At 35.4% G+C, this 21933-nt stretch overlaps 1 protein-coding gene across 3 annotated transcripts in view; it reads left to right on the forward strand.

The window, feature by feature from the left end:
• Positions 1–25: 25 nt before the first annotated feature.
• The window catches only part of ENKUR (enkurin, TRPC channel interacting protein), a 30681-nt gene continuing 8773 nt past the window's right edge, over positions 26–21933 (forward strand). The window contains exons 1-4 of one of the 3 annotated variants that reach the window (XM_081050816.1): positions 26–602; positions 4109–4246; positions 15862–16007; positions 20027–20250. In XM_081050816.1, coding sequence (XP_080906942.1) covers positions 4206–4246; positions 15862–16007; positions 20027–20250 — 411 coding nt within the window. In that variant the 5' untranslated portion in view covers positions 26–602; positions 4109–4205. Of the gene's footprint in view, positions 611–4108; positions 4247–15861; positions 16008–20026; positions 20251–21933 lie in introns of all 3 variants that reach the window. The other 2 variants (XM_081050815.1, XM_081050817.1) reach the window with 2 other exon arrangements.

Raw genomic sequence — 21933 nt, forward strand, 5'->3', positions numbered from 1 at the left:
CGCCCCTGCCAGAGTTGGGGCCTGCGCACAAGAGCCTGATTGTGTGACGCGTGCACGCACGCCGCGCTGCTCCTGTGTCCGTAATAGTTTTTTTTCTTTCTCTTCAAATATACAGAGGCAAAAAAGAGCAACATTTTTAAGGGGACCCCATGTTTCACCCCATTATTCCCAAAGACGCATAAACAGTGGTGTCCATATTGAACTTTTCCGGCAGAAGATGGAGCTGCGGCGAAGAGAGGAAACCTAGTGTGCAGTGTCGCTGACCGCTTCACCGTCGCCTAGTAACCGTTTCCACGGCAACAGCGCCGTCAACAACGCTAAGCGACCCCACGAGGAATAGAAAAGTATCTTCTTCCCAAGAGAGGACAGCTGAGAAGAGGTCAAAGGGGAATTCTGTGAAAGAGAAACCTGAGTTCCTTGAGAAGGCAAGAGACTAGGAAAGGCAAGGGGAAACAGTGAAGAAAGAGACGGAGATATTGGTATAGTGAGAAAAAGTTGAATATTTTGAGGAGGCATTTGGTGGCCATGGATCCGACATGCTCTTCTGAGAGCATTTATAACCTCATACCCAGTGACTGGAAAGAGCCTCCCCAGCCGCCTAGGTATGTGGGTAAGCCAAATTATTGCTTGAAACAAGAATGGGGAATAACTGGTTCCATTTCAGGATTAACTAAGGATCAGATGACTTTTAAAAATAAAAAATATTTTTGTCTGGATCAAGTTGCCTTGAATGGAAACTTCTTAAACGACAGGTTGCAAAATCTAGGTATTTAGTATCTCACAATTCGAAGAGCGATCCAGTGCCGTGAGAGGGCCCTTGTTTGTTAGTCTCTGTAATCCGGTATGTAACTGTTTTGAAACTTATCTAATTGTTCGTACTAATGTGGTTGGTATACAACATAGCGTGAAATTTCGTGTTGAAAAGAGACCATCACACTTTTATTGTCCTGTGTTAGGATACTTGATATTCGGTTTCAAGAGTTCATTGTTTTGCTTCTGATTACACTACTCCTTTTCTGAAAGGATAGTACTTATTTTTCCCCCCAAGGTTATTGTCAAATATAAACTTGTTTCTGAGCCTCAGTTTTTTGATCAGTGAAACAAGATAGACTAGATAGTTTCTAAGGTCTATTTCAGGTCTAATACTTGGATGGAAGGAAGAGTGGATCGATAGAGAACAAAACATATGTCATTGAGTTAAAAATTTTTCATAGGTGTTAGGACCTCTTAAATTCCCCAAATTTCAAAAGAGTCACCACAAAGTAAACATTCCTGTTACTCTGCTTTGCAGGAACTTAGAACTTATTTAAATCTATGGGGAGAAACTCCCTTTTCCTCCTTTGATTCAAGTCAAAATCACATTGAAAGAGAACTGGGCAACAAAACAAAACAAAAAACAGGCACTGCAACTAATAGGTTTTGGGATCATGAATAAATTTTTATTTTCTGATCTGTAAAACAAACCAAATGAACTTAGATAATCTTTAAAGCCCCTTTCAGATCTAATGGTCAATTATTTTTACTAATAATTACGGGGGGTGCAGAAACTCTTCAACAAGTGGGCAAACCCTTCCAATTTAAGTCTGAGTATCTTTGTTTTAACCAGAGCAATACGTACATTGTTTTACATTAGCTTCTCAAAATCTAGTAGAGATTGAAAAGGAGAATGCAAAGTAAGATATGATACAGTTACAGATTTTATGAGGAGTGTTCAAATTAACTATTGCTGAATAGACTTTGATTTAAAAATTCCTGTATTGTAGAATATAAAGCTCTTCCTCTTTGTGACCCACCAGTAGATTGTATTTTCTGTAGAGTACTGAATTTGAATGGTAAGGTATTTTATTAGGTGTTCTGTTCATTGGTAAAAAAGCTTTACTATGCATCTAGGTGATTTTTTTCAAGAAATTTTATAGGAACAATCTTTATTTATTTGACAAGCATTAACTGAGCTCCTGTTATGTGTATAATATTGCCATTGGGGAATATTCTTGGGCAATATTGGAATGACAACACAAACTCCTTGGGTTACTCTGAAGTAATGAGTAGGGAAAAGGAATTTGCGGTGAAAGGAATAGAATGCATACACATGTGGTGCTACAGCACAATGTTAAGTTAAAGTCAGCTTACTCCATCAGCAAAAGCATGAGGAGTTTTGAATTTGACAAGATTAAAAAGTTTCCATGTCATGCATGCAAGCTACTAACTTATAAAAACAGAGCATGATAAAACATTTAAGCAATTCTTTCTCACCACACTAACACAAACTTGCCCTTACCCAATTCCCTTGCTAATAGTAAGAATTAATTATAAGAGATGTATTAAGCTATGAGGCTTATTTGCATCACTGAATTATAAACCCAGCTTCAAGAAAGCTCACTGCAGCTCTTTGCAAGACTGGCAAGGTGATTGTCCAGCTTTCATAAAGAGATGGTTTCTTTGGAGAAATCAGCAATTGACTGCACTGTGATCACCCATATCTCAGAGGTTACAGCTTCCTTGGGCAAATGAAACAAATATTAAATCATTGATTAATAATAAAACCATATATTACTGAAAACCCTAATAAGAAATACAGATATTATTAATAAATGAGATAGATATATGTAACCAAAGTGGAGTGAGGAGCAACCTTTTGGAGTTGAACAGTGAACTGGGACTTAAGACATAAGTCAATGGGAAGCCATGAATCAGTTTTCAAAATTTCAGTTGCTCATGATACATGAGGTGGTTTCCAAGATCTTCAACAAATTTGTCACTCTTCTATTGATGGCTCCAATTATTAATATCTCCAATCATACTCTCTTTTCCTTTTGTTTAAGGCAATGTTCCAGATATGGTCTGAACAGCCCATAGAACCATTATCTTCTTGATACACAATACTTTTATTGATGCGTTAGTAGCATTTTGACAGTCATGTCTCACCGTTGTTCCACATTGAAATCCCCACATAAATTATGACTAAGTTTGGTCCCTCCCATTTTATAATTGTTTAGCTGATTCTTTTTTATCTAAAGTCATCATTAATCTATGGAGATAGTTTTGAATTTTTCATACACTCTCTTAACTATCCGTCCCAGCTGTGTGTCATTTGCAAATCTAATAAGTATGTCGTTTATATCTCCATCCATCATTGAACAAGGCAAGTACTTTGCACTTTGGTAGGTTACTAGACACTTCTTTCTAGGCTGACAGGAATAATGTTTTTGGGGGTTCAATCAGTCATCCAAATGCATCCATTAATCAGTTCATATTTCTCTGCCTTATCAGTAAGAATTTAATAAGAGGCTTTACTAACACCAAGATACATATTATTATGTCTAAGGTATTTGCCTGACTTATGACTCCAATAATCTTATACATTTTTTAAATCATGTTTGTTTTGGTAACCTGAAATTCCAAATGGCTCATGCAATCATTGCTTCTCTGTAAGTTTTTAAATGCTCCCCAACAGTGACATCAGATTCATCAGTGTGGAGTTTCTGGATGCCTGCTTTTTGAAAATGGGAATTTAATGTCATAAGTACCTAGTGGTTGTTCCTTTTTTAATGCTTTTCTGGTTTTCAGTGGGGTAATTGTGACATGTAGTCAGCATTTCATTTTCAGAGCTTCTCATTCTTCTTGGACTCCCTTCCATTCTATTCAACTTCCACAGTTACATTTTCTGAAGATTTGTAACATCTCCTTGTTTGAAGTCTGCTTATGTATTTGACTTTGCTAAGCAATCTTGACTATTGTGAAATCTTAGATGACATAGTCATTTTCTCTTGAGGTTTTTATCTACTTTGTTGATTAATTATTGCCAATAATTCAGTCGGAAAAAGCAGTAGTCCTGTTAAATGAACTTGTATTCAAAGAAAGACAAGAATATTCCAACATCTTTGTTTTTAGAATAATGAAAAGTTATGCTAAAATTCCCATTGCTGCAATATATAATTTCAGGCAGTTTTATGATTAGTGTTAGAAGTTATTCTTCAGATTTTTCATCGGGCTATCCAGTCTCTGCAGACTTGCACAATAATAACACTTCTTTTCATCTCTTGTGTTATTTTTACCCAAGTGCACTTCGCTTGGTCATATATACTCATTCTTGACCTAAACCTTGTAGTTCTTATAGAAGATTTCAAGTCACCAGGAAAAGCAAGCACACAGCTCTGAAGACGTGCTATAATTAACAGAATCACTCAAAGAATGTGGAAGAATTGATGGCCTGGGAAACTAGTAATGAAAGGGATAATTCAAAAAGGTACTTTTCCCCTTCAGATATGTGGATGAGGGTAAGGGCACTCACAAGCAGGTTTCTTGTCAGTAGAGAATTGTAGTATCCATCTGCACTTAGTGACTTAATGTTTGTTCATTGTGGGTTATTGCCTCTCATTTAGATTTTTATGGATTATATATAACATGTGGTATATTAGCACATCTCTCTGGCATTTCACATGTACCTAAAAATGTTGATGAGAAAATATGCCAAAAATATTTCTCGTTGCCAGTGAAATTTGTGGATAAGTGAAATTTTGTGAGTGTTAGACTTAATTTTTAGACACTTATTCCATTCCAGAACAAGGTTCAATATTTTAAGCATACTGTACATACTCGTATATATCACAGTATGAGAATCTGTTTATTACATGGTAGGAAAGTATGTCAGTCTACCTATCTATGTCTATCGCTTATAATACAGCATGACTCAACTTTTTAGAGAATAAAAACTTACTGCTAGGATACAGGTAATACCAAGTAAAGGGCCAAACAGTTTTTTCTTATTTAAGCAAGTTGAATATCCAGAAATAACAACAATAAGAATACTACTAATAAAAATAGTGATAATATGTTCAATGTATTAACATATGTAATTTTCCAGGTACTGGTCTGTGGTTTACATGATCATTATTTAGTTCTCACAAAGAACCCTATGAGATGAGTAGTATAATCCCAGTTTTGTGGAAACTCAGGCCCAAAAAGGTGAGGCAGCTAGCATAAACAAGAGCTAAGATTGAGATATGTCTGACACCAAAGCATATCATTTTAACCCGTTTGAATACTGCCTTTTAACCTGAGTAAATAATTAAAACAAACCTAACGAGTACCTTTTCCTTCAATAGCATATGTGTGTGGGGTGTGGGGTGTGTGTGTGTGTGTGTGTGTGTGTATACACATATACAGAGGGTGCCAAAAAATGTATACACATTTTATGAAAAGAAAACACTGCATTAAAATTATAATACAATGAATGAAGCTAGCATTCATTTGCTTAACGCCACCTTTTGAGCAAATGTCATACTACAAATTGCTACCGTTTCAATTCAACTTCGAAAAGTAATACATAAATAACATATCTTAAAATGTGTACATTTTTTGGCACACCATATATATATATGTATATGTACATATATATATATATATATATATATATATATATATATATATACACATTTAGTTTTCAGATATGTCATTTATCAGATGTATTTAGTATTTATACATTACCACATTATAATGTAATACAATTTTTAAAAATAAGGATATCAAAGCAAATAAAAAATGATAGGAAAGTAAGGTAATACCACAAATGAGCATGAAATTTTGGTAGAAGAAATGTATGCTTTAAAATCTTGTATGTTTGCTTGAAGTCTGAGATTCAGTGCTAACTAGAAAGTGGGCAACCCACAAAGAAGAGATTGTTCTTATGATCTTCTAAAGATCACTTATACTCTAAGTTTCTTCTTCCGTAAGACAGAAGCAAAGCAGTAGCTCAGCAGCACAAGTATTCTCAGTGTGCAGCCAGAAATATGCTTCCTCTATGGTTCGTAGAAAGGAAAGACAAAGTGTGTAATGTAATGAATAAAGACTTCAGCCACACTTTCACTTTAAATACACTGAGTTCCAGAGGTTTCATGTTGCTCTGTTATAGACCAGTGGCCTCATGCGAAAACATAACAATGAAAGCAGTTTTGGAGGCATAGATATGATATGGTCTGGGTATGCAACTATGTGACTATATTGTTCAAATCAAGGATTAATTTTTCTGATCTCAAAGTAGGACTGTTGAGTAGAATGTGAACCACATATGTAATTTTTAATTTTCTAACAGCCTCTTTTAAAAGGTAGAAAAACATGTGTAAAACTAATTTTAATGATACATTTTATTTAACCCAGTACATTCAAAATAGTATGATTTCAGCATTATAGCACTAGCCACATTTCAAGTTGCTTAATATCCATGTGGCTAATAACTCAGTATTGTCCAGCACAGGTCTAAATGAATACATTAACTACATATCTTTTTGGTATTTCTTTGATATTTATTATTTCTCTCAACAGCTTGCAATAGGTATCGAGCAACAGTAAGATCGGTGTTAAGATCAGTGTTATAGTCAATATACAATGTACATACATGTGTTGTCAATTAAGTCTAGAGCACAGTTTTGACAACTAGCCAAGCTGGTAGTAGAATTGGCATCCATTTGTGGAAATTGAGTTACTTAATATAGGCATGTGGCTGGATTGAAGACTCTCACTTCAGTGCTTTTAGGTAGGCTTAAGGTGTTTCTATGTACATAAATAAAATTCTCTTCAAGAAATAATTTGGGGGATATTCTACTATAGTCTAGGTCTCTAAGTTCTACATAACAGAGAAACACTACAATAATATTGGACCAAAATTAAAATTTTTAAAAAAAGAAGAAGAAGAAGAAGAAGTTAACCAGATGCTTATCTAACCCATTAGGGGGAAAAAGTCCCAATCAACCATTATTAAACTGTATCAACTTTTAGTCAGTATTTTTCTGTGTGATATTTAAGATAAACTTTTAAAAGTGTGTATCTAGAGAATTGCTATGACTTACTGTGTGTTGATTATTGGCAATAAAATAAATACAAGTATAGTATGTTCATTGAAGATGACAGTTTTAATTTTATCAGGTTGGTGCAAAAGTAATTGCAGTTTAACAGGTTAAAAATAATTGCAAATATCACAATTACTTTTGTGCCAACCTAATAGAATAATTAATCTATAGCTAACATCTAATAAAAACTAGAAAGTATGGCCAGTTGTCTAATAGTCCTTGCCTAGATCTTTAGAATAAAACCACACCATCAAGAAAATGGAATAAAATGTAGTTTTTGAAAAGAAAGTGTAAGCTTTACATGTACTGATATGGAAAGATATTACATACTAAATTTCAAAAATTAAGTTATGATTCATACATAAATAGAAATATGGAAAATAGAATTTATTCTGGAAAATGGATTGAGGAGATGGAGGGAACCTAGATTTTTATTCATTTTTTAAAATCGAAATGTAATTGACATACAACAATTGAGTTTCATTTATTTTTGTAATTTGGAGAAATAAAAATTATATAGAATAGAATATCTTTTCTATAGCAGGTGGGTAAGCTTTGTGCACACAAAGTAATGTATTGAAATACAAGATTGCAAATTAAAAAGAGGTGAGAGTATACACACATCTTTTTCACCCTAAAGGAATATTTTATCAATTGAGATCATATCTGCCAATTCCAACTTCCATGGGAATTTTAAGACACAGGTTTGTATTGAACCTTATTTCCTGAAGGTATCTAATGAGCTCATTCAATTTTGACCATAATTAATTCCTAGACATTGAATTCAAGATTGAGGACAGGTCCCTAAAAGCACAAAAAAATTTAATGTTTCTTCAAACAAACTTATCCACATAAGTAAGGAGAGAATACAAGTTGTTAAAAGTAGTTTAGCTGAACTTCTGCTTTCAATCAAGGATGGAATTTACTTTCTCACTTTAAACAACTAAAAAACAAGAAAAAAAATAAAACAATGTTTTTCAGACATCGGACAATAGGCAGTGCAGAGCAGTCATCCCTAAGAGGAGGGAAACAAACCCACAGTTACCCCAACATATTCCTTGGAGAGAATTTACAGGCCAAAGCCCAGGGAAGAGGAATTTAAACAAAACCCAGTAGTTTCCCTGAGTTGGGGAGACAGAGTTTAGGGTTTAGGGAGGTCAAGGCATGTAGAATTCACAGCACAGAATACCAGAGAGGTGAGAAATGCAGTGAGACAGAGAGAGGGAGAGAAATATGCATGAAGATTTTCCTGAAGTCTTTGAATGACAGTATATATGTGTGATGAAACTACTGAGGCCAGGGACATAACCAGCAGAAGGCAACAGAGCCAGATAAAGTTCATATTCCACCAGCTGTAGTGGAAACACCTCCTAAGACACAGGGCATTGAGCAGTGCACTCAGAATTATATTGCCTTTGTAGTGGAGCCGAATTAGAACTACACTAAAAGCTCTCCTGGACTCAAAAACATAATGCACAACCAAGAGAAAAATCAGTCAATATGAACAGACGAAAAATTGACATCAATGAGAGAATTAGTAGATGAGGACATTAAAACCAAAATTTTCAAATATTCTCCACGTGTTAAAAAACATAAAGGACGAAAACATGAGCAAAATACAAAGAGAAATGGAAGGATTTTTAAAAAGATCCAAATCTAACTTATAGACATAAAGTATACCATGTCTAAAAAGAATATAGGATACTGGATGGGATTAACAGCAGGTATAACACTGAAGAAAATATTGTTGAATTTGAAGACATACTAATAGAATAATACAACATTAAACAGAGAAAAACAACTGAAACAGAATCAGTGATCTGTGGAGAACATCAAGCAGCCTAACATAAGTGCAATTAGAACCCCAGAGGAGAGGAGAGAGATGGGTAAACAGAAGAAATATTTGAATAATATTTGACAAATTTAATGAAATCCCTAATTCCAATAACCACAATGAAGCTGAAGAAGGAGAAGAAGAAGGAGGAGAAGAAGGGGGAGTGGGAGGAGAAGGAACCATCATACCAAAGGAGAAAAAAAAAACACCCTATTGTATACAGAGGAAGAAAGAAGGACAACAAATATCTTCTCAGAAACAGTGGAAGTCAGAAATTAAAAAGTTATTAATGCACAAGAAAGGGTACAACTTGGAAATTTGGATTTACACAACAAAATAACACTGAAAATGGTAAATATATGTGTAAATATTGAAAATTATTTTTTCTTTATAAATTTCTTTAAAAGACGGTTTTTAAAGGGAGAATAATCACAATGAATTATGGGTTTTATAACACATAAAGAAGTAAAACACATTACAATGTTAGGACTGAGCTTGGGGGAGGGGTAAATGCAAGTATTCTTTTGTGAGGTTCTTATACCATATATGAAGTGGTATGATATTACTTGAATGTAGGATGTGATAAGGATGTATATTGTAACCTTAGAACTTTTGCAAAATAAAAACAAAAAATAAGGCAGTTATCTGATTTTTAAAAAATGAACAAAAGGATATGAAGAAAACAAATAACAAGACGGAAAATTTAAACATGAACATATTTTTAAAATTACATTAAATGTGAATGGTCTAAACACACCAAGTAAAAGACATTGTTAGAAAGGATAAAAATTCTATGCTTTCTATAAGAAAACCCCTTTAAAAGTAAAGACACAAATAAGTAAAAAGTTGAATAGAAAAATACTATGTTACTACAAATGAAAAGGAATGCTAAAGTGGTTATATTCAAATCAGAGAGGGGACATTTTAGAATACAAAATTTTTACAAGGGTAAAAATCATTATTTTAAAATGCTCAGTTTTTCAAGAAGATATGATAATCCTAAGTGTTATGCACCTACTAACAGTGTCAAAATAGATGAAGCAAAAACTGATGGAACTAAGAAATGAAACAGACAAATATCTAAGATGATGGAGTAGATAAACACTATGCCTGCTTCCTTTCATGAACAAATTAAAATTACAACTAAATTATAAAACAATCAACCTGGAGAACCATCTGAAGTCTGGATGAACAGAAGTTTTATAACTAAGGACATAAAGAAGAAGCCATGTTGAGACAGGTAGGAGGAGCTGAACTGGCTAACCCCACACCTCCATTAGAACCAGGAGGAATATCTCTGCTGTGGAGGTTTTCCCAGAGGAAACAGGGACCCTTAGGTCCACAGAGGCCTCCCAAGACCAGAGTACTGGTGCAGGGAAGAAGAGCTCCCACAATATCTGGCTGTGAAAAACAGTAGGGATTCTCACCTTTCGGGTGGGATGGAAGGTGGAAGTAAACCCAGGCATCCTCTTAAAGGGCCTGCGCACAGACTCTCTCACTCCCAGGCACTCACCTTGGGCTCCAGTGGAGGGACAGTAACTTGGGGTGTCGGAGACATACGGGGAGGTAGACTGAGTTGTTTGCCTTGGGGTTGAGGGCTGGAGGACAGTCGGTATTTTCCTTAGGAGGGGTCCTTCTCCAGTGCAGCCAGGAGGCTGGCGCCATCTTTCCTGTGTTGAGCCTCCCCACTACGCTTACAGTCAAATCTGACTATGATTGGTCTGATGAGCACCACAGCTCCGCCCTGTTGAGTCACTGGACCACACCCCACCCAACTCCCACAACACCAGAGGCACTTTCCCCAAGAGCAGCCAGTTCTGCCAGACTGCATTGCACTCTTTCTTGGAAAACTATTAGTCCAACATACTCTGGATGGGCTGAACCTTAAGGGAATGGGCAGGTGGCAATAGACCTTGGAGTGTCTTGGCATTTTTCAGAGTTACCCCAGGCTTGGTACTGGTGGCAGATATCCTCAGTTTGTAGCATGGCTTCTCCCACACATGTCTAGGATTAGCACGGGCAGTGAACAACCTTGGATAACTTAGTAGCTCTTACCAGGTAGTCCCTCGCCAGTCACAAGCAGTGGTTGACCCAGGACTGCACTGAAGCCACTCACAAGAGGCCCCAGAACCAACATACTTGGAGGTTGACTTCAGATCACAGCAGAGCACTGTCCAATTAGCCCCATAAGTGGCACACCCAAAAGGCAGTCTCTACAGGCCCCAGAGCCTGCTGGTGTGAGTCCCACCCTGTGGGATTAGCCCTGAGCACAGCAGCCTGTAAACTGTGGTAAAACCTCACAGCCATTCAGCCTAAGGGTCAATCCCAACTACTGATGTTCCAAAAGCAACCAAAGCTCAACTATTAACAGGAGGGTACACACAACCCACACAAGGGATACTTCTGGAGCATTCAGTGCAGGTGACCTGAGAGACTGTGCCAATGGGCTCCATAGGGCACCAAAAACATAAGGATACCTGGCCAAAAATGGGGGATGCAGCAGATCTGACTAATACACAAAACAAACAGAGAGGCAGACAAAATGAGGAAACAAAGAAATAGGCAGACAAAATGAGGAAACAAATGAAAGAACAGGAAAAACTCCAGAAAAAGAACTAAACAAAATGGAGGCAAGCAATCTAACAGAGACAGAGTTCAAAACAATGGTTAAAGGATGCTCAAGGAACTTAGAACTTCAACAAAGAGATAGCAGGCATAAAAACAGGACATAGAAACCATAAAAAAGAACCAGTCAAAAGTGAAGAATACAATAATTGAAATGAAGAATGCACTAGAAGGAATCACCAGCAGACTAGATAAAGCAGAGGATTGAGTCGACAGTTTGCAACACAAGGTAGCAGAAAACACCCAATCAGAACAGCAGAAAGAAAAAAGAATCCAAAAACGTGAGGATAGTTTTAGACATCTGTGGGACAACATCAAGCATAACAACATTTGCATCATAGGGGTACCAGAAGAAGTAGAGAGAAAGCAAGGGATTGAGAACCTCTTTGAAGAAATAATGATGGAAAACTTTCCTAACCTGGCAAAGAAAATAGACATACAAGCCCAGGAAGTGTAGAGAGTCCCAAACAAGTTGAACCCAAACAGGCCCACACCAAGACACACTATATTAATAATTAGGATTACAAAGGTTAAAAACACAGAGAATCCTAAGAGTACCAAGAGAAAGTTAAGTTAAAATAGCAAGAGAAAGCAGTTTATAAGGGAGCTCCCATAAGGCTGTCAGTTGGTTTCTCAACAGAAACTTTGCAGGCCAGAAAGGATTGGCAGGAAATATTCAACGTGATAAAAAAACAATGTCCTACAAGTTCTGACAATTAAGGTCGTGAACTTGCCGCCATGCGTTTACATTGGCAGCACTGTACAAACAGCTTGGTAAGGTTTCATAACCTTACTATATCAGTGTCTCACAGCTGTGCTCATGTCAACGTGTGGCGGTGTCTTGCTCAGTGGCATTCATCATTGTTGTCGCATGTTTTTGTGTGCTGTCACAAGAATCAGCTTGAATTAGAACAACAAACATTCCATTTCTTGTTAAACTTGGCAAGAATGGAAGTGGAGTCAGGGACATATTAGTCCAAGTTTATGGGGATAATACCATGAAGAAAATGGCAGTGTACAAATGGATTAAACGTTTTCCTGAGGGGAGAGAATGCATCACTGATGAAGAGAGGTCAGGGTGGCCAGTAACGAGCAGAACTGACAAAAACATTGCAAAAATTCATTGAATTGTGTGTCAAAATCATTGCTGACTGTGTGAAGCATAGCAGACCAAGTAAACACTGACAGAGAAACAGTTAGGAAAATCTTAACTGAAAATCTTGGCATGAGAAAGGTGTGTGCAAAAATGGTCCTGAAGGAGCTCACCGATGAACAAAAGCAAAGGAGAGTCAAAGTTTGCCAAAACCTTTTGGAGAGGCAAGATGATGTTTTGGGCCATGTTATAACTCGTGATGAAACATGAGTGTACCAATATGACCTTAAAAAAAAGCATCAAAGTACACAATGGAAGTCAGTCAATTTTCCATGACCAAAAATGTTTCATGAGTCCAAATCAAGAGTCAAAGCAATGATGTTAAACTTTTTTGATATCAGAGGGATTATTCATTATGAATTTGAATGAACTGGACAAACAGTTAACCAAGTTTACTATTTGGAAGTGCTAAGAAGGCTGTGTGAAAAAGTTAGACGAAAACAACCTGAACCTTTCGCCAACAATTCATGTCTCTTGCACCATGACAATGTACCTGCTCACACAGCTCTGTCCAGGAGGGAGTTTTTAGCCAGTAAACAAATAACTGTATTGGAGCACCCTCTCTACTCACCTGATCTGGTTTCCAATGACTTCTGTCTTTACCCAAATATAAAGGAAATATTGAAAGGAAGATATTTTGATGACATTCAGGACATCAAGGGTAATACGACAACAGCTCTGATGGCCATTCCAGAAAAAGAGTTCCAAAATTGCTTTGAAGGGTGGACTAGGTGCTGATATTGGTACATAACTTCCAAGGGGAGAATGTCGAAGTTGACCATAATGATATTCAGCAATGAGGTATGTAGCACGTTTTTAAGGATGAGTTAGTGGACTTAATTGTCATACCTTGTACAACTAAGATTACTCTACCCAGCAAAGTTATCATTTAGAATTGAAGGACAGATAAAGAGCCTCCCGGACAAGAAAAAGCTAAAAGAGTTCATCATTACCAAACCAATATTACAAGGAATGTTAGAGGGACTTCTTTAAGATGGAAAAAAAAAGATCAAAATTATGAATAATAAAATCGTAATAGTTACATATCTATCAACAGTTACTTTTAAAATGGATTAAATGCTTCAATCAAAAGACAGGAGGGCTGAATGGATAAGAAACCAAGACCCATACATATGCATATGCTGCCTACAAGAGTCTCACTTCAAGTTGATAAGCACACACAGATGGAAAGTAAAGGGATGGAAAAAGTGATTTCATGAAAATGGAATAAAAAAAGAAAAGCTTGCGTAGCAATACTTATACCGGACAAAATGTACTTAATACAATGGCTATAAGAAGACACAAAAAGGACACAATAATCCCACTTCTGGGTATTTATCTGAAGAAACCCAAAACGTTACTTCAAGGGGACATTGCATCCATATGTTCATTGCAGCATTGTTTACAATGGCCAAGATGTGGAGGTAGCTTGGGTGTCTGTCGGTGGAAAAATGAATAAAGAGGAGGTGGTACATATATACAATGCAATATTGCTTGGCCATTTAAGGGAACGGGACCTTGCCATCTGCTGTGGCAGCATAGATGGACCTGGAGGATATTGTGCTGTATGAGCATGTCAGACAGAAAGACAGATGCATTCAGATTTCAATTATATGTGGAATCTAAAGAACAAAATAAACAAAACAGAAACAAAGTCATAGATACTGAGAGTATTTTAATGGTTTACATGGGAGAGGGTTTGTGGGTACAGGTGAAAAAAGGGGAATAAATTAAGAAGTACTAATTTGTTGTTACACAGTAATCATGGGGATGCAGGGTATTTCATAAGGAATATAGTCAATAATATTATAAGAACTATGTATGGTGTCAGAAGGTACTAGATTTGTTGGGGTGATAAATGGGAGGGGGTTGGGAGGAAGGGTGTGAAAATTGAAGGGAATGGAAAGTAGAAACTGATAGTTACAAAATAGTCATGGGGATGTAAAAAAAACAGGAAATATAGTCAGTAATATGGTAATAGCTATGTATTGTGCCAGGTGAGTACTAGACTAGTCAGGGTGATCATTTCTTAAATTATACAAATGTGTTAACCATGATGCTGTACACCTGAAATTGATACAAAATAATGGTGAATGTCAACTGTAATTGAAAAAAATTAAAAAAGGAGGGAAATGGTGAAGGGGAATAAGAGGTTCAAATCTCCAGGTATAAAACAAATAAGCCACGGGGATGTAATGTATAGCATAGGAAACATCGTCAATAATATTGTGATCACGTGCTACAGAGTCAGATGGTTGCTGGACTTATCATGGTGATCACTACTTTAGGTACGTAAATGTTGAATAACTATGGTGTACACCTGAAATTAATGTAACGTTGTATGTTAGCGATATTTTAATAAAAATCTTTAAAAACTAAAATAAATTGAAAAAATAAAATAGCTGAGCAAAATAAATAAGTAAGTAAAAATTTAAAAAGAGACAGACAAATCCACAACTGTAGTCAGAGATTTTAGTAATTAATAGAACTTAGAAACACTACCAACCATTTTGACCTAATTGTCTTATGGAACATTCCAGCCAACAAAAGCAAAGTACACTTTCTTTTTGAGAGTATACAGAAAATTTACCAAGATAGACCATACTTTTTGCCATAAAACAAGTATCAGAAAATTTAAGGGGATTGAAATCATAGAAAGTGTATTCTCTAACCTCAATAGAAATTAATTAGAAATCAGAAAAATATGTGGAAAATCCCCAAATATTTGGAAACCAAACAAAACACATCTAAAGAAAATCCCAAGTCAAAGAAGATAACACAAGGGAATTAAAAAGGTATTTTGAGCTGAATGAAAATGAAAGCATTGCATATCAATATTTGTGGGATGCAGCTATAAAACAATGCATAGAGGGAATTCTATAGCTTTAAATACTTCTATTTTTAAAAAAGCAAATTAAACCCCCGATAAGGGAAAATAGGAAAAATCAGTGCAGAAATCATGAAACGGAAAATATATAAACATTAAGACAAAATCAATGAGAAGCAAGTTCTTTGAGAAAGTCAATAAAATTTATAAACCCCTAGCCAGACTGATCAGAGAAAAGTGGGGGGCACAGTGGGGAAAGAGGATGGGGAGGGAAGGAGGAGAGAGGGAGAAAGAACAAGAATTATCAATATCAGGAAAGGGAGAAGTGAAATCATTATTGATACTTCAGATGTTCAAAATATAATAAAGAAATACTATGATCATCTTTAAGCTGGCACCTCTTAGGGCAAAGCTTCCATCTAGCTTACCTAAATCTGATAGACAGGGCTCAGATAATTATGCTTTATGGCTATCTCTGATTATAGATTTACATGAATTAGAAATGTATATCCTTTTTCAAAATTTAAATAATTTAAAAATACATATAAATGCTACAACTTTTTTTTTTTAATTTTAGGTACATATCAGTATTTAAGACAGCTGTAAAAGAGGACATGCAAAAATTTAAAACTGCAATGAAAACCATGGGACCACCAAAAGTTGAAGTACCTTCTCCAAAGGAATTCCTGAAGAAACATTCAAAGGAAAAAACTCTACCACCCAGTAGGTTTTATCACTCTTTTTAATATTAACAGTGTTAAGTAATTCAACTAAAATTAATAATTTTATTGTCTATGAATATTAAATGTTCACAGATGATAGCCACTTTGTCTCATATTAAGCAGAATTTGAGAGGCTAAAAGAAAGTAGAAGTAGAGAATGTGTCAAAAAAGAGAGTAGAGAATGCTAAGTTGTCCCCAAAATAGACCTTCCTTTTGGTCATGCAAGCATCTTGTATACACCTTGGACTATCCAATAAAGCCCCACCTTCAGTACCCCGTGCCATCTTAGTCCCTAGCCATATGAATTCAATAGCAACAATTATAAGAGTTCTAAATCCCAGTGAGTAAGGGTCTTTTCTCCAAGAGATAAAATTTACAATCATTTGTTGAAGCAACTACCAGGCTCACTTTAGGCTTGAGTGTAGGCTTTAACTCTCCCAGATCTCTGGGGCCATTAGGTCAATAAATGAGTTAGATGTAATGGAGGAGACTTCATGCATGAGTGGTAGACAGAATCAGTTCTTGGATATGCTACCTGTGCAGTCACCTGGGGCTCTATGCTTAGATGGATCCCATGGTTGGTTTAATGCTCTGCTTTTGCCATCTTGAAATTCTTAATTTTGAATCAAGGAGCCCCACATTTTCATTTTGTACTGGGCCTCACAAATTATGTAACTAATCACGGTCATAGAGTCTATAGATATAGGGAAAGAAGGCTATCAGAAAAATGGAGAGTGGATGAAAAGGGATCTGTGACAGGTGTGTGTGAGCAAGCAGCTTCTTCCCATCCAACGTGTATCTTCCCTAATGTTTTAGGACAATAAATAGGAGAGGGGTATGAGCCTATCTTTTTATAAAGTTAGCCTTTTTAGGTCTTCTGTCATCAAAGAAATAATGCAACATCTCAAGCCTAGCTAGGGTGTACCTTTTGACAAAAGTGAAACTTCTCCCTATGTCCATATTTTATGTCCCACAATCCTCTCATAACCCACATGCCATGACAAAGGATGAGGGTATTATTAGGAAAGATGGAAGGAGCCAAGTTTGAAAACAGTATTCATGCTTAAATTCATGTCTTCAAAAGTCTGTTTTGTATTTCCGCCGAGTGGAGTCTTGGTATTTTGTGACTCACAAGCACTTGTGAACACAGGAACATCTTAAAACGGAATTAGTTTTTTCTTAGTTCCTTTGGACCAATGATATTACTCAGGTCCTCATGTATCCACTCTAGGGTTAAGCATATATAATGCAACAATCAAACTGTATAAATCCCAAGTATCAAATAAGAAAAAAAGGGAAGAAGCTTATATTTTATTTTATAAACATTATAAGGTAAAACAAACACAAAACTTGATTGGCCTTAAGAATAATTAAGAAATTCAGGGTATTGTAAGAGCTTTAAAAGCCCAGTCCAAAGCTGCTGCCAATCTCTTTTTGAATATTCTGCCATTTTGAATATAATACTTTGCTAGTAACACTGGAAAAGACTTAACAAATACATGAACATTTCTCTAAATTCAATTGATAGAACATCTGCATGACTATAAGGCTATGCTGACATTGCCATTTTGACATACCCTAAAAAAAAGGAAAAGAAAAGAAAAATTGGTTTCCAGGATTATTGTCACTACCACCAAATAATTTGTGAAGAGACATCCTCCCCCATCTTTCAAGCTTCACCCTATAACCCATTCCTAATCCTGGGATAAGAAAGAAGATGATGTTTAGATAAATATAACATAAACAAAAGGCAGGAATAGGCTTTAGTTACCATTAGGTGAACAACCATAAACAATAAAGTTAAAATTTATTCAACTTACATACCTAACAATGGATTATTAGTCTTTCCAAATGGTTTCCTTGTATTCTGAGAATTCAGTTTTACCTCTTATATTAACATTTCTAAAGCGATAGATTCTCCTATAGTTACAGGAATTTTCAATTCATAATTAATTTTGACTTCTGAATATTTTCCATGTGAAGATCTATAAGATAGATACTTCTGGTTTTGTAGGCAAATAAATCATGCAAACTTTATTTGGTTGGGCGTATCTGGTAAAAGGAAGCTACTTAGGTTCTACAATGAGGCCTTATTCTCTGTTCCAGTCTTCATACCGTGTTTCCCCGAAAATAAGACCAGTTCTTATATTAATTTTTGCTCCAAAAGATGCATTAGGGCTTATGTTCAGGGGATGTCATCCTGAAAAATCATGCTGGGGCTTATTTTCTGGTTAGATCTTATTTTCGGGGAAACACGGTACAACTCCATAATTCAATTTCTAACAATGTTCACGACACCTCAGTAATATGTTAAATAGGAAGATGATACCTATTTTGTAGGTCAAAAACAGTAAAGAATTTCACATATTGTTCAACCAAATAGATACATTATATCCTACATATTAAATTTTATTTTTTCTTCCCCCACTATAATGTAAATTTCATGAGAATAAGGACTTTGTCTCTTTTCACTGCTATATATGCAGTTGCTAGAAAATTACCTAGCATAGTAGGGGGACATAGTAATTATTGAGCAATTAGCTCAACAAAAATATATTTTATTAATTAATGAATATTTTAAACTCCTTTATAATAATGTTCCTGGAGATGTTGAACTAATATCAGAGGTGTATTGGTTTGCTAGGGCTGCCATAACAAAGTATCACAGACAGGCTAACTTAAACAAAAAAATTTATTTTGTCACAGTTCTAAGGGCTAGAGTCCAAGGTCAAGGTGTCCGAGTTTGGTTTGCTCTGAGGCCTCTCTTCCTGGCTTGTAGATGCCAGTCTTTTCGCTGTCTCTTCACATGGTCTTTCCCCTGTGTGAACTTGTGTCCAAATTTCCTCCTCTTATTCAAATGTCAGTCATTCTGGATTAGGGCCCACTCTAATGATCTCATTTTAATTTAAGTATCTCTTTAAAGGTCCTGTGTTCAAATACAATCACATACTGAGGTACTGGGGGTTAGGACTTCAACATATGGATATTGGGAGAACACAATTCAGCCCATAATAAGAGGTTAATCCAGTCTATAGACTTTTAATAATAAACATTGTGTTCTTTCTGATAATAAAAATTATATAAACTCATATAAAGCTCCAACAATCCAGAAATGAATAAAAAAGTCCCTAGTAATTGTGATAGGGTTAAGATCTGAGTCAGATTTTTCCAGAGAATTATTGCCTTCAACTCTTGGAAATAAATTGTAATTATTTTACATTTTAATATTTTTACATTTACAAACATTTTTATAAATATTTTAAATCTTTATACAGCCATTTTAATGTGTTTGTGTCGAAATAGATAAATTGGAATGGTCAAGTTGAAGAGGCTGTGTATAAATGGCCAGTTTCACCTGCCGCTAATGAAGAGACTGTAGTATAGAGAAATAAAGTAAATTCTGGACAGTGGTTATTTTAGGAGGTGAGATGCAGTCAGGGAGGAGTAAATAGGTTACTTCAATTATTTTGGTAATGTTTTATTTGTTAAGTTGCATGTTGGGTTCATAGCTATTACATAATTTTTATATCTTATAATAATAGTAGTTTTAATGAAAAAAAATTCTATAGATTCTTAGACTTATAACACATCCAGTTTGAAATTATTTACATGGTGATTTTACAACAACTATTCTCTAAAGAAGCAATTATTGGTAATGTTGATAGGACTCAGAAAAACGTTTTAATGTTTCTTTGAACTTTTTTCAATGGGAAACCTGAACTTTTTTTGTTGAAATTGTTATAAGAAAAATTTTCACAATAGCTAATGAAAATGTATTACCTAGCATATTGGGATATTTATCTTCTTCCTTTCGCTTTTTATACTGTCTGTCAACATATTATTTGATTATGTTGCACTTAATTTTTTGCATTTATGATTACTGATCTTCTACCTTAAATATTTAAATATGTTATTAATAAAACCTCAATATACTAGTGGTAAAATATCTGGATGTTATAAATAGCACTGAGTAGCAATGTTTATAGTTGAATATTAACAAGTTAATATTATGTTTAACAGAAAAAGTATTTGATCGGAATAAGCCCAAAAAGCCTCCTGTGCCACTGAGGACTGATCATCCCGTGATGGGAGTACAGAGTGAAAAAAATTTTATCAATATAAATGCAGCTAATGTCATTATGGGAGTGGCTAAAAAGCCTAAACCAATTTATGTTGACAAAAGAACTGGAGACAAGCATGATCTTGAAACTTCAGGACTAATTCCAAAGCACATCAATAAAAAGGTAGCCTTGTGATATATTAATGTGATCGGCCTGAAATTCAAATAATTTAAGTATGGTGTTCAGAATGATTGTCTATATTATCATTACTAGTGCTCTAACTAGACAAATGATCCAGATTACCAGTTCTCATTTCCTCTGAAATCTGTGTTTGGTCTACATGGAATGTGACAAAATTATAGAGAATTTGGAATGAATACCATATAGTTCAGTAGAGGAAAACTATAATTTTCCCCCTTCCTTTCAATTGTTAATATATTTTATAATTATAATAAACATTCTCTAAAGGATATTAGTTTTAGGTGAGGTGGACGTCACTAAAAATACAATCATTATTATAGATCTAGAAGGAATAATCTTTAACAAGATCCTAATAAGATTTAGTCATTAGGTTTCAGTGTCTTGGTAGCAGAATGAGAGAAATGAAGAGGAAAACAACTTTAGAGCCATCCATCCTATCAGTGTAGTATGAATAATTCACATTACTATTTCAACTTGAATATATTTATTTGTTTGTAGTTTGTGGAGTAAAGCAGACTTTGAAAGTGCTGTACAATCTAGTCTTTTGGAGACGTTTTTTTCTATCTGAAAAGGTGCTCATCAGATAGGCATATAATTTCATTGGTAAAAATTATAGAAGCTCAGGTTTAGTTTTTTTAAATGGAAGAAGAGCTTTAAAATGAAAAAAAGCTAACCAAAAAGTACCGTAAACAAAACCTATTTTACTTTTTATACTTCCAGATCATAAAAATGCTTAAAACACACATAATAAAACATGAATGAAAAATGCTAAGGAATAATAATACACAATAGTAAGGTGTGTTATATTGTGTATTATAATAATACACAATAGTACGGTGTGGCAAAAAAGAATGGAAGGAAAGAAGAAAGATAGGAAGGAAGAGAAAGAAAGAAAAGAAATTGCAATAGCATTGTATGAGGGGCTTGCGTTGAGGTGGTCCTATGATCTACCATGAGAAATCCTGCGCCTGTTCAAAATCAAAACAGGAACCTTACAGCTGTTGAGAAGCCCTCCGCTCCATAGGCTGAGAGACTTTGGAAAACTGGAGCAGGAGTCTATGAATTGGCAGCACATGTCAACAGCTCTTTCAGGCTTCTCCAGATACCGTGTTTCCCCGAAAATAAGACCTAGCTGGATCATCAGCAATAAAGCATCCTTTGGAGCAAAAATTAACATACGACCCGGTATATTATATTATATTATATTATATTTATTATATTATATTTATTATATTATATTATATTATATTATATTATATTATATTATATAGACTTGGTCTTATAGTAAAATAAGACCAGGTTTTATATTAATTTTTGCTCCAAAGGACACATTAGAGCTGATGGTCCGGCTAGGTCTTATTTTGGGGGAAACATGGTACTTCCTCCTTCTGTGGCCACAGGAGGCTGCTGATAGCCCTTGTCCCATAGAGTATGGAAAAGCAGAAATTTCACTTTCCTGGCTCTTTAAAGCTGCTTCCGGTCCATTATTTCTCTACTACCGGTAAAACCCCTTTTCCTTTGATGGTCATACCACCAACTGCCACATAGTCTGCCCCTTCTGGCTGCCTTCTATCTAGGCTGTCCACTTCAATACATTTCTGCCTTGAACAGAAAATTGAACAAAAAATCCATTACAGAGACAGGAAAACGTTAAGTTAGTCTACC

Source organism: Rhinolophus hipposideros (assembly GCF_964194185.1).
Source record: "Rhinolophus hipposideros genome assembly, chromosome: 1".
Classification (NCBI taxonomy): Eukaryota; Metazoa; Chordata; class Mammalia; order Chiroptera; family Rhinolophidae; genus Rhinolophus; species Rhinolophus hipposideros.